The sequence below is a fragment of the Sinocyclocheilus anshuiensis genome, unplaced genomic scaffold, assembly GCF_001515605.1.
Source record: "Sinocyclocheilus anshuiensis isolate Anshui unplaced genomic scaffold, SAMN03320099.WGS_v1.1 scaffold9, whole genome shotgun sequence".
Classification (NCBI taxonomy): Eukaryota; Metazoa; Chordata; class Actinopteri; order Cypriniformes; family Cyprinidae; genus Sinocyclocheilus; species Sinocyclocheilus anshuiensis.
The window spans coordinates 1548613-1561784 of NW_015540887.1; the positions used below are offsets into that span (position 1 = coordinate 1548613).

General features: G+C 35.4%; 1 protein-coding gene across 2 annotated transcripts; it reads left to right on the forward strand.

Moving 5' to 3' along the window:
- The first annotated feature begins 1888 nt into the window (after nt 1-1888).
- On the forward strand, nt 1889-12336 carry LOC107688730 (four and a half LIM domains protein 2-like). Of its 2 annotated transcripts, XM_016486471.1 has the most exons (8): nt 1889-1973; nt 3526-3583; nt 3692-3848; nt 8105-8281; nt 8461-8635; nt 10140-10309; nt 10539-10725; nt 11784-12336. In XM_016486471.1, the coding sequence occupies exons 4-8, from the start codon at nt 8126-8128 to the stop codon at nt 11933-11935; spliced, it is 840 nt and encodes a 279-aa protein (XP_016341957.1). In that variant the 5' UTR covers nt 1889-1973; nt 3526-3583; nt 3692-3848; nt 8105-8125; the 3' UTR covers nt 11936-12336. The 2 variants fall into 2 exon arrangements, with proteins under 2 accessions (XP_016341957.1, XP_016341956.1); XM_016486470.1 differs by lacking the exons at nt 1889-1973; nt 3526-3583; nt 3692-3848 and adding an exon at nt 6505-6797.
- Nucleotides 12337-13172: the final 836 nt, after the last annotated feature.

Sequence of the window (13172 nt, forward strand, 5' to 3'; positions counted from 1 at the left end):
AACTGAACATGCAACTTAAAGAGCTACTTCTGCTTGATTTAACCAATAAAAATATGCTTTGTTGGTTTAAATGAATATATTTAGGTTAATTTTGTTAATACTATTTAGATCTTATTTTTTTGGGTTACCTAATTAGCAGTGCTATACCAATCACTTTTGCATTCTGTTCTTAGAAATTTCTTGAACTACCATAGAAGATTACAGGATCTTTTTAGCCATTTAATAGGTGATATCCAGGACAAAAGTACTTTTGACATGAACCCTGCAAAGTCTCAGCTCTGCACAACTACAAGAACAAGGTGCTAGTGTTTTTGTACCATTGTTTCTTCAGGATAAAACTTGATTTGTGGGTTAAATACTCCTTCTTTCTTTGAAGGAGGTTTTAGCATGGGAAGAATAAGGAAGGGTAAAGGGAAAATAAATTAAATCAGACGAACACAGGACTCACTCTCACACTGAGTCTATGAAACAACTCAGTGAAGGGCCATATTAAGGACAAACATCTGATTTAAATTTCCTGCTTTTCCAAACAGTACAGTGTGATCTGGTTACCTTACACAGTCTCTCCTCAGATGACATCCTTACTTAAAATTATGTATCTAATTTTGACTCATTTGCTAAGCTCCACTCCAAAATGCCCCGTAAGATTCACTTAATGTGAATACTGACATTTTCTATAAAATCTGCTCGTAAAGTGATATAAATAAATAAATAAACTTTAAATTTAACATTGAATAACAAAGTTAAAATTATAAAATTAATTTGACATTAGTACTAAATACACTTTTTAAAGTTGTACTTAAGTGTTAAGAAACAATAATGAAAGTGTACTCTCTTGAAGTACACTTAAATGGCCTTTTATTTCATTAATAATACATTATCAGCAAGCACAGTTTTGTAAAAATATACGTTTAAGATTTGAAGTACACTGCAAGTGCACGTTCAATACAAATAGGCACACTTCTTTTTCACAAGGGATATGGATTTGTAATGACATTAGGGGTAATAGTGATACAATTTTCAAAGTATTTCCTTAACAACTAGACCATCCTAATATGCATTCTCCTGTTTAATTCATCATCTGAACATATCTGATGTAGTTTTGAGTCTCAATGATGCCAGTATGGTAGCAACACACATCTAGTTATCTGAAAAGGCAAATGTTAAAGATTGATGGCAGTGAATATAGCCACGCTGCATATGAAACACAAGCTGGATGGCTGGTAATAGCGTATAAGCTCTGAGATGACAGATGTGTTGGGCGTTTGCCATCATTAGTCCATCTGTTGCTGTGATGATGAGACGACTTCCCAAACTCCACACTTGCATCCTATTGAATATCATCCATATTCACTTTCTTTCTACAACAGAGGGAATCCCCAACTGATTTATCAGTGTTAAGTATCACAGCTACTAATAAATCAACACAACAGGGCTTGTTTGATGAAACAGACGTATAGATTAATAACATCACATACAGTAGCAGATCTAGTAAGTTCCATGGATCAGGATCACTCCATAACTGAGAGAGAACGATAAAGGGGATGATGGGGGAAGGAGGTGGGGGAGGCTGTGGTTAGAAAGGAGAGAGGTGAAGAGTGAGAGATGGAAAGGTGCAGAAAATAGCTCCACAATATTCTCAGAAACCAAACAGAGGGTCTGTTATCAGGACGTATGGAAAACATCTTTAACACAATCCCCTAGAGTGACAGAGAGGTGGAGAGGGACTGAGGGCAAGATTTAGGGGCAAAGTGTATGGTATTAAGTGGAGAGAGCGCGGGATATTTCTTGAAAGCCTTACAACCCTACTTCCCATTTGGACCCCCCCCCCAAAAAACACTTAAAAGGTAATGTCCAGTGGAGTCGGAAAACAAATGATGTTGATTTCTCCACATCTTTTTTGCTATTGCATGTAACCATGCCAGCTGGAGTCAATGGGAGGTATGAAGTTCTCCTGAAGTTCAGGTCCACAGGTGTAGTATATCACATCACTATGTACTTGATACACTAACTTCTAAAAGCCAGAAAGTGCCCAAACACGATTTATTTAAACAATATTTATTGTTTAATTGGAATGTGTGCTTGTGCTGACAATACATTTTTAAAGGAATAGTTCACTCTAAAAAATGAAAATTCTGTCATCAAACCCATATGACTTTCTTCTGTGGAACATAAACATCATATAAGATATGTTTGAAAAATGTCTCATTGTTTTTTGTCCATGCAGTTAAAGTCAGTGGTGAACACAACTGTATTATTACTAACGTTACTCAAAATATCTTGTTTTGTGTAGAGGAAAAAAAAGTCATACAGGTTTGGAAAGACATGAGGGTGAGTAAATGATGACAGGATTTTCATTTCTGGGTGAACTATGCCTTTAAGATTGACTTTTGTGTCCATATACTTTTTGGGGCCACTGTATATACTGTAGTAGGCTATACAGTATGTGCAGCTGTATCCTAAAGGCTGAGACCACTAGTAAAGTGCATCTTGCATTGTTTTCTAATTTAATGAAGTTTTTCAGTGTAAATTTCACTATCAGCATACAATTTAAGTGAAAAAAATGAATTAACAATTGACATGGATTTCAGCATTTCTTAGTATATCCCTTTTTCTGAATGTCATGTGCACTCAAGCCACATGATCCATTATGTCCTAATATGATTTTAGAATGTCCCAAAGAGCATCCTGTGCTTCATTGTAAGCAAAAACGATAGTGTACAAATTAGTTTAAAGGGTTAGTGTCACAAATTGCTTGCATAAGAGACCGTTTGTGAGGACAATGTATTTAAAATAACTTATGTGAGTACTTACTTTTAGATGGACTTTGAACATGTGAATAAACTTTTCTTCTGACTTCTTTAAATCTGAATTAAAGAATCATAACTAAAGGCAACTAAAGTCAAATAAAAATGTGTTTTGTCACATTAAAATGGTTTCAATAAAAAACGTCCATTGCAAGAGAGGAGGTCTGTAAACATTCCCCAGGTTGTTTGTTTGCTCTGACTCACTTCTCTCTCGCAAACGTTTGAGGGGCAGAAATGAAGCGAGGGAATAAGACGCAGATGATGAAGACAAGAGTTATTACTATGAAACAGAAAATCTTACATAATACACATTTGGGTCCAAGCACTTTTCTGTCCATGCTTGTATTTTACTTTCATCAATAGCAATGTGATAATGGCACAGCCCTTTAAAATGAAGACCGAATACTCTGATACATAAAAATGAAAAATTGCCAGATTTACACCTGTTGATGAATCCTAAATCATAAACCACATCCACTTGTTTTAAGCTAAACAAAATTGTTATGCTTGGACTAATGGACTAAGAATAATACATTTAATTCAAGATATATTCTCTGAAAATAAGTCTTAATATCATAACACAATTTAGCTTTTCAAGCATGTTTCAGGAATAGATACTTTTAGATATTTTCTACTAGAAAACAAGACAAAAATATAATAAAATCATTGTTTTTTTAAATTGTTGTAATAGATTAAAATCTTTTTATATTTATTTCAGAATGAATGTATTTCTCACAAAACCAAATGAGGCCTTAAAAGGACACAGGACTGAAGAGGTAAGAAGGAATGTATATGTGTATGTGTTTGTGTGTGTGTGTCTACATACGCAGATGGGCTTTATCTAGTGTGCTGGTACTTTTAGTGTTGCTGTGTTGTATTTATAGCTCATCTTGATAGAAAAAGCCTGCCCAAACCCTACCACTCCAATTAGTCACTCCATAGGTGGAGTAATTTAAACAGGAGAACATACCACCCCAGCCGAGAACCTCTACGCTCAGTCTGGCCAGACTCTTCACACAGACAGACAGCTCTCCTCCTGAGGTAAGAACCACAGGCACTCGTGTCTATACAGGTAGATTATACTAACACCAGATCACACTCGTGAGCAATGATACAACTACCATCCATCACTAAACCTCTGTTCTCTGTCAGAATCACTCCAATTTGTGCTAGTATCTGTCATGTCAATGCCTCTGTCATCACATCTGCTGCTTTATGGTTGTTCTTCTGTCATTCTGCATAGTCGCTATTAGGTGAATATATCACTCCTTTAGACCAAAAAAAGCATAACAAATAAAAATCCAGTAAAAATTGTAATATTGTGAAATATTATTACAACTTAAACTATTAATTTCTTTAAAAAAATGCAAAAAGCATTAATTTGAGTCTACTAACAAACGTCTGCAGTAAAGAATTTGTCTCACAGTGGCTTGGTATTGTGTTAACGGGTTTGTATATGACACACTAAGGTCTGTGACAGCTATAAGTCTCTCTTAAAACATTTATGGAGAAGATAAAAGGCACGGTGGGCGTTTATAGAGTCCTGATGGGTGGTCAGACTCTTGTCTCACTCTCTCCATGGATATGGATTGTGCTGGAGCAGGAATGGGGGTGTGAAGGTTGTGTGTGGGGTGCGAAAACAAGGTCTTAATCTCAGGAGGGTTGTCTTCTATCCACCTGTCTGGCTTCTCTTTTTAGTGTCGTCTAAAAGCTTTCCGTTTATCTTTCAGACCTGAATGCTATACTTTAAATTAGCATTGTGTGATATGTTTGTGTGATGACACTCGCAGATGTCTCCGAACACAGCTGAGGATTATAAAAAGAGAGATTAGAGAAATACCAAGTCATGCCCAAGAGAGATCTTGTTAGAGGAGATCAGTTTAGATCAAGTGTGCTGGTGACAAAATTTCATAAACAAAAGTGAATTAGCTTAAAAGAGGGCTTTACAAACTGCCAAGAATGATTCAGCTGACAAACAGGATAATTTTGATATTTAAGCTTTAACAAACATGCTTATCCATCTTAATTCTTCAAATGAATTATTGCAGCCACCACCAAACTTGCTTGAATGAATGTAGTCTTGTCAAATTTTACAGGGTAGTTGCAGGCAATCATAGCAAGGATTCTATGTATTTACTGGACTGAAGATTAGAAACAATAAAGGACAATAAAGACAAATAAGATTAGAATAAGATTTCCTTTGCCCAGGTGAAAAATAAATATATTTAAATTGTGCTTTTTCAGACATACTTACTATATTTAAATTATACTATACTAAGTGCATATTAAATGTATTATTTTGAAACAACTTTAAGTATATTAAGTGTATTTCAAGATATGTTTAAATTGGATTTTAATCTACTTGTAATATATTTAATATATTGAAATTGTGTTAAAATGGAACCACTTTAAGTATATTTAGTGCAATTTAAGTGTATTTCTTAAAATACATTTAAAATGTCCTTTTAATACTTCATGAACTACAGTTAGAGTATATTTGAAGCATTGTTTTAATGTACTTCAAGTACATTTCAATTGTATTTCAGCTCATTGTATATTTTTAATACATTTAATACTACGTCTTTTTCACCTGGGTGACAACATAAGAGGAATCAGAAGAATGAACCCAAGTATAATTATTTAGATCTATTGCATGATATTTGATAAATGTTTTAATTTGCTTGCTTTAGCACATCAGTATCACTGCACATTAGTTTATGTCATTCCAAATTCAAGACTAAACCCATCAGGTTGTCAAGAACCTTTTTTGCTTCCTACATTTAGATACGTCTAAGGCAAAGTTGTAAGTACTGTACATTTCCAAAAACAGCCCTGGATACAGGCCTCAAGATGACTTAAAATGATAAAATACGATGAAACAAACATTAAAATAAGGTAAAACAACTATAAACTGAAGAACCAGTTTCCTTTGAAAAACCAGGTTCTCACAGTTTTGGAAAACCACTGGTTTACAGCAATCACAGATAAGAGTGATTGATTGATAAATCATTTCAAACTTCATTTAAACAAATTAGTTAAAGTTAATTTAGTCATTTTATTTAAACAATTTAGTTTATCTGTACTGTGTCAAACCAAGGCAAGATTTTGTCAAGTTCAGTACGATGGAAGGAAAGGTGCTGGAAAAAATGGTGACACTATATTTTAAGGTCCAATTCTCACTATTAACAAACCATTAACTAAGACTTTTGCCTCAGTAAACTCCTAAATTGCCTCTTATTAATAGGTAGTAAGGTAGTTGTTAAGTTTTGGTATTGCGTCGAATTAGGGATGTAGAATATGGTCATGCAGAATATGTGCTTTATACGTACTAACAAACAGCCAATATGTTGGTAATAGGGATGCTAATAAGCAAGTTAATAGTGAGAATTGGTCCCTATACTAAAGTGTTACCAAAAAAACATTAGTATTTAGTGGCACAGTATGGTCATGGTCATCATGTGTACATAGTACATAGTATGTCATGGTCAGACCCATGGACAACCTATTTCCACAAGAAAATATGGTCAGAATAACCTGCAGTATGCTATTTTGATATTGAAGCTAAAAGAATTGAGATGGCTTGCCAGTTGGATGGAGAAAGGGAGAAAGCCTGAAGAAGTGAGACAGCAGAAAAGGGCAAGACAAACAGGAAGCAGAGGAGGGGGGAGTGAAGGACTGACTGTGCAAGTCAAAGAATTTTCTTAGAAGGATTTTAAGCAAGAGTGCCGCTTCTCCTGGCTTCCATCTGCTGCCTTTTATGGTAAAACAGTAGAGGGGGATTTGGTGTAGTAGTGAAGCCCGGGCCGGACGAGGGCTCAGTTAGACAAACTCACAACGGGATAGCAGGGGGCTGAGGAACAGGGAGAGAGCGTGTGCGGGACACTAGGGACCCCTGAGGCGGTGGCACGGAGTGAGGCGGCACTCAGCATCACAAGGCTCATGGGAACAATACGCAGAGAGGCTTAACAGGTCCAGGACTCAGACAGCCGCGTGAGTAGATGTCATTCTGTTATTAAGAATAATTTAGAAGAAATCACAATTTCTCTCTCAATTAATTTCACATAAGATACACATTGAACACCAATGTTTCTTTGAATGATTTGCTTTCAGATCAGTTTTAGAATCGGACCAGTGTTGTGACAATAGTATTATGTTGCCTATTACAGGAAAGATAGATTATTCTCAGAAAAAAGTCCATTCATGTTTCTAGGTAATCGCACGCTAGCCAGCAGAGGCACATTTACGTACGCACACTAACACATGCTGATACACAACATAATGGCTGACAGCTGGAGGTGAGATAACAGGCTGGTTACGATGCTATGATGTACTACACTTTGGAATTCTAGTGTGCTCCATCAAGCGTGCACTAGGACTGAGAATGACTGATCACTGTTAGCCATACAGAGAGTGAATTTGACTGATGCTTCTGATGTTATGAGCTTCTGATGTTATGGTTAGCAACATCTGATATCTCCTTAAACACTAAAACATTTATAAACCCTCATCTCTTAATATCTTTCTTTCTTTCTTTCTTTCTTTCTTTCTTTCTTTCTTTCTTTCTTTCCTTCTTAATTTCTCGATTTTTTTGTAAAACCATTATCATATAAATGTAACCAGTAAAAGCTGACGAGGAGTTTAATGTTAAAATGTTGCAAAATGTATGAAATGGGCTCCAAAAGTCTGAGACCACTAGTGAAATTGCCTATAATTCTGTCAATTGTATTATTATCATAAAAAAACTGAGTTAGATGTTGAATGGGAAATGTATTTATTATAATTAACCAAAACTAAAACCATAGAAATTAAAATAAACATTAACTGAAATAGATTAATATTTAAAAAAAATATTTCTAATTTTTAAGTACTAAAATAACTAAAAAACTAAAACTAAAAGTACAATTTAATTTAAATATAGTGTCTATATATAGACAAAAAATGCTAAAACTTAAAAATGAAAATATTAAAAAATCTCATTTGAAATATTAATAAAAAACTATAACTGCATATCAATAACAATAAAATAACACTGCTTTAATGATGCATGAGTTTCTCCAGCAAAATCTGATGATCATGTTCTCCAGCATGATTTGAGATGATCCAAAGAGGATCTTGAGCTTCAGTGGAAGCAAGCACATCTGGAAATAATTTCACAATCATTGTATAAGTGACCTAAAAAAATACAAATCTGAATATCTCACAACTCAATAGTTAATGACAGTTTGAGCAAAATAAATATAAACAAAGATTGCATCATTTTGACATTTTCACACATCTCCTTATACTCTTCATCACAGGACTGAAAGGCAGAAGTGAAGATGACAGAGCGTTATGACTGCCACTACTGCAAGGAGTCTCTGTTTGGGAAGAAGTATGTTCTTCGTGAGGAAAACCCTTACTGTGTGAAGTGCTATGAGAGCCTGTACTCCAACACCTGCGAGGAGTGCAAGAAACCCATCGGCTGCAACAGCAGGGTAACATCGCTTAAAATAACATTCTGTATGAAGTTGCATAAAACCGGCCAATCAGATTAGAGCTTGCAGATCTGAAAAGTGCATCAGCTGGTCATCAAACAGACTGTGGATGAGTCCATATGTGTGTTACTATCTCTAATTCAACCATTGTCATGAAAGCGCATCTTTTGTGGCTTTAGGATCTGTCCTACAAGGACCGTCACTGGCACGAGGACTGTTTCCACTGCTTCCAGTGCAAGCGCTCACTGGTGGACAAGCCTTTCTCTACCAAAGACGAGCAGCTGCTGTGCACCGAGTGCTATTCTAATGAGTACTCCTCCAAATGCCATGAGTGCAAGAAGACCATCATGCCTGGTTAGAGATTCTTCATTGTGGGAGGAACTATTACCTCATATCAGTAGATGTGTTTTTTATACTCATGCACTGCCATAAAAACATAATTATTCCTTCAGCAACACATTCTTTCCATTAAAGCAAAAGAAAACTGCTTCCTTTCACACAGAGTATATCTTTGCCCAGATCAGATTCAGTTTGTGCTCAAAGTCCTGTGGAATGCTCCAGTTCTTACTGAGTGAAACTTAATATTTCAAATCTGGAGCACATGGATTTAAAAGATATGAGCCAGACTTTTTAAAAACAATGAAACTCTGTGCTGTCTCTGTTTACACCACTACTGCCAGCTGCGCCATGGCTGGTGTTTATTGGACTTTCGTCTGGATGTGTTAAAAAAGAATTATGCTTTGTTTTCTTAACAGCTAAACTTTCCTGCCGCATTACAGATAAAATGGGGAGTACTGTAAGCCTGATAACCTGTGACTGATAAGACTATATACAACCAATATTTTGTCCTGTAATGATTATTTATATAGAATTGGTTCTTATAGAATTTGGCATAAACTTTGTGAATTGTAAATATGTGTAATTTTACTATATTAAAAAAATACAATAGGCCACTTAGCCATTTAAATATGACCAAATGCCTATTTGAGTAAACAAGCAAAACAGTTAAAGACAAATGAAATACATAATCAAATAAATAAAAAGATATTAAGTCCTCATGTTTGTATGCATAGCGCCTGATGAAGGCCTAGTTTGGGTCAAAACATTGCAGCTTATTAAAGTTTTTATGGGAGCATTTTTAACATGAAGTCATACATTAATTAACATTCAAACATACAAATATCTCAAAATTGTATTTGTCCATACACATACACTACCATTCAAAAATGCTGAATTTTGAAAACATTTTTAAATAATTAATCATTTTACTGAAGGATGATTTATAATGAAAAAAAAAACTGTTCTTTTGAACTTTCTATCCTTCAAAGATTAGAAAGAAATATTAAGCAGCACAACTGTTTTCAACATTGTTCATAATAAGAAATGCTTCTTGAACATCAAATCAGCATATTAGAATGATTTCTGAAAGATCATGTGACACTGAAGACTGAAGTAATGATGCTGAACTTTCTGTTACACTGAATTTACATTTCTAGTGTTTTACTACATTTTTAATAAAATAAATGCATCCTTGGTGAGCATAAGTGACTTTTTTCAAAAACATTAAACATAGTACAGACCCCCAAACTTTTGAACGGTAACGTACTTTACTAAATACATGGACTAAATATTATAATTGGATATAATTATGAGGGCATAGAAAGTATCTGATATTCTAGTGTAACATGACCTGATATTTTGGACAAGGACATATATCTACCAACTTCCTCCATCTTTCATTATAATTTCATAATATGTACCTTGAGTGTTATGGATCACAGTATCGTTTTAACATGCTTCACTTCATAAGGAGAATGCTGTTGCATTTGGGTTAAGATGGCTCTCTTCTCTCTCTCAGGCTCCAGGAAGATGGAGCATAAAGGAAACAGCTGGCATGAGACCTGCTTTACCTGCCAGCGCTGCCAGCAGCCAATTGGCACCAAGAGCTTCATCCCCAAAGACAACCATAACTACTGCGTGCCCTGCTACGAAAAGCAGTTTGCCATGCAGTGTGTTCACTGCAAGAAGGTAGAGTCACAGTTGAAGTAACCTACGAACTACAACACAGGAGTTAAATATACAAGCTACAAGTACATTAAACATTAAGACATCAGTCAACTATGAGTGAAATACAGTCCATGCAGTCACAAAATCAAGCTATTCTATACATACAGATAACAGTAGTAGGAATACATAACAGGGAAGTATGTTATTTTGATCATAGTCAATGTCTTCATCTCCTTTCATGTCTGTGTAGCCCATCACCACTGGAGGTGTGACGTACCATGACCAGCCGTGGCACAAGGACTGTTTCCTGTGCACTGGCTGTAAGCAGAAGCTGTCAGGCCAGCGCTTCACCTCTCGTGATGACTTTGCCTACTGCCTCAACTGCTTCTGCAACTTGTATGCCAAGAAATGTGCTTCCTGCACCACCCCCATCAGTGGTATGCACAATCCAACAAATGGAACTACAAATAGAAAGAGCTTCTGATCAACCGATCATGTATGATTGTTTGAAATCAGGGTTGTGTGCCATTCAGAATTAAATTGAGAATGTATTTCAATTCCAAGTCCATTCTTGAATGTAATTCAGTGTAACACAGTGTTGTTTTTGATAGCTAAAACTTAAACTACTATGAATATTTTTTTGTTAATTGCAATAAAGCTGAAATAAAAATAAAATACAAATATCAGATTAAAAATGTACACTTAAATACTTAAAATTAGAATTGCTACCTTTGCAACTAATTGAATAAGTTTGAGTTGAAGTATTAAAACTAAAACTGAAATAAAAGTAAATGAAAGCTAAACAGAGCTAGTTATAAACATACTGTAAAAATGACAACAGCACATAAGAAAAATTCTAAAACTAAAATTCTAAAACGGATAGTTCCGGTCCTTGATTCTGATTGGTTGAGCCGCGTTCTAAGCTGTTGTAAATTACACTACAAACATACACCCTTGTTTACTTCTGTGTGTTGCTCGGCAACTACTTTGTTGGAACCACAACTGTTTCTGAGGAACTACATTGTTTGGTGGAAGAATACTGTTTTTATCTATATCATTACACTTTATTTGCTTTTGTTTTATTCTGTGAAACCTCACTACGTATATGGAATTAACGTTACAAAATTGGCTTTTATGTTTATGTTCAGTTTTCTTTTTAATAAAGCAATAAGCCCCATGAAGCCGTGGTTTACAGTGAATTTATAACAGCTAAGGGGGGTTTAGGCATTCCGCTTTGCGTTATAAATTCACTGTAAACCACGGCTTCTTGGGGATTATTGCTTTATTAAAAAGAAAACTGAACATAAACATAAAAGCCAATTCATAATATTAACAAATGCTATGATAGTATAAGTGATACTAAAAGAACACTGGTGTAGCAAACAGGATAAAAATGGTCATTTAGCTCAAATCTACCAGCATCCATGAACTGTTATGCAATACAGCTACATCTCTTTGTTGCCAGTGCTCATAACTTGTTTGCAATCACATGTAGGACTTGGAGGAAGCAAGTACATCTCCTTTGAGGAGCGCCAGTGGCACAATGACTGTTTCAACTGCAAGAAGTGCTCAGTATATCTGGTGGGCAGAGGTTTCCTCACTGAGAGAGATGACATCCTGTGTCCTGAGTGTGGCAAAGACATGTGAAAGCGTGCAAGAAACAGTCCAAGCATGCATGACATGCTTGAAATGTTAAAACCAAAGCATTGGCAAAGCATGAAACAGTGTGAACAATGAATACATTTAGGTACTCCATGGAAACATAGTAAACATTGTTGTAGCAAAGATTATAATAGTGTATGTATAGCAAGAGGCAGATTTTCTTTATTTCAGGAGAGTTATTTCAGCTTGTGTTAACATGAAGACTGAGGGAAGAATTGGTTCTAAAGATTAAACTGTAAAAGTGAGGATACCATTAATATCTCTTTCAAATGTCTAACCAGCTCTCTGATGTGTTGCATAACCCATGTCTTAACTTGCAAAAAAAGGATTTTGGTCTTTTTGTGTATCTAACAGTTAAGGATGAATTCTAAATAAAGTACATATGCAATATCAGTAAAGCTTATTAAAACAAATAGACTACATGTTTTTTGTTTCTCTAATTGAATGACATGAACTGAACTATTGCACTAGCAAGCACTCAGTACAGCTCGAAGAATAAAACAGGACAATAGAGCCACCTAGTGTTGACAATGTCCATGCAAAACAATGTGCATCCTCTTATCAGGGCATATGCAAAATATATTCTGTCAAAAACTTTAATTATTATACTTTAATGCTTGAAATGAGTTCTGCAGACTAATGTAAACTGTGCCTAGGTTTGAATTTCTTGCAGCTGGAGCACACAGTGAAGGGAAAGCATTCAACAAGTGTTTCACATCCATTTGTATCGTTTTATAGTTTTGATGACTTAGTTCTTATTACTATGTTTAACATTTTAGAATAAGCTGTGTTTGGTTCATATTGTAATAGGATTTGGTTGTAGGAATTCAGGAAAACATGCAAACTTCACTTTTCCCCTGGGGAAGGAGAAATGTTTCATTCTGTGATTTCAATGTCTCCTCTGGGACAAAAGCCTGAGAAGCAACTGCATGGAAAACAGGCATCTCTATTCTTTAATAAGAGACAGTGGAGTGTTTGAAAGCAGAATAGAGAGAGACAAGAGTGAGAGATGAGTGACAGAATGAGAGAGCTGATAGAGAGAGTGTGAGCTGACAAGAGCGAAAGAGAACAAAGTGGAAGTTCGGTGAGCTCTGACTGGAGTTACAAGACCTACAAAGAAATGAAACAATGCTGAAAAGATGAAACGGACAAATCTAGCAGCACAATAGAAGCCATTATTGTGGAAAAACAGGTAATTGGCCAACACTCAAAAAGGCTTTGT

Bases quoted from the DNA above. Each gene is read 5' to 3' on its own strand.
- LOC107688730 (XM_016486471.1), top strand. From the start codon at position 8,126: ATGACAGAGCGTTATGACTGCCACTACTGCAAGGAGTCTCTGTTTGGG. The intron at 8,636-10,139 runs GTTAGAGATTCT...TCTCTCTCTCAG, and splicing joins CAAGAAGACCATCATGCCTG to GCTCCAGGAAGATGGAGCAT. The intron at 10,310-10,538 runs GTAGAGTCACAG...ATGTCTGTGTAG, and splicing joins AGTGTGTTCACTGCAAGAAG to CCCATCACCACTGGAGGTGT.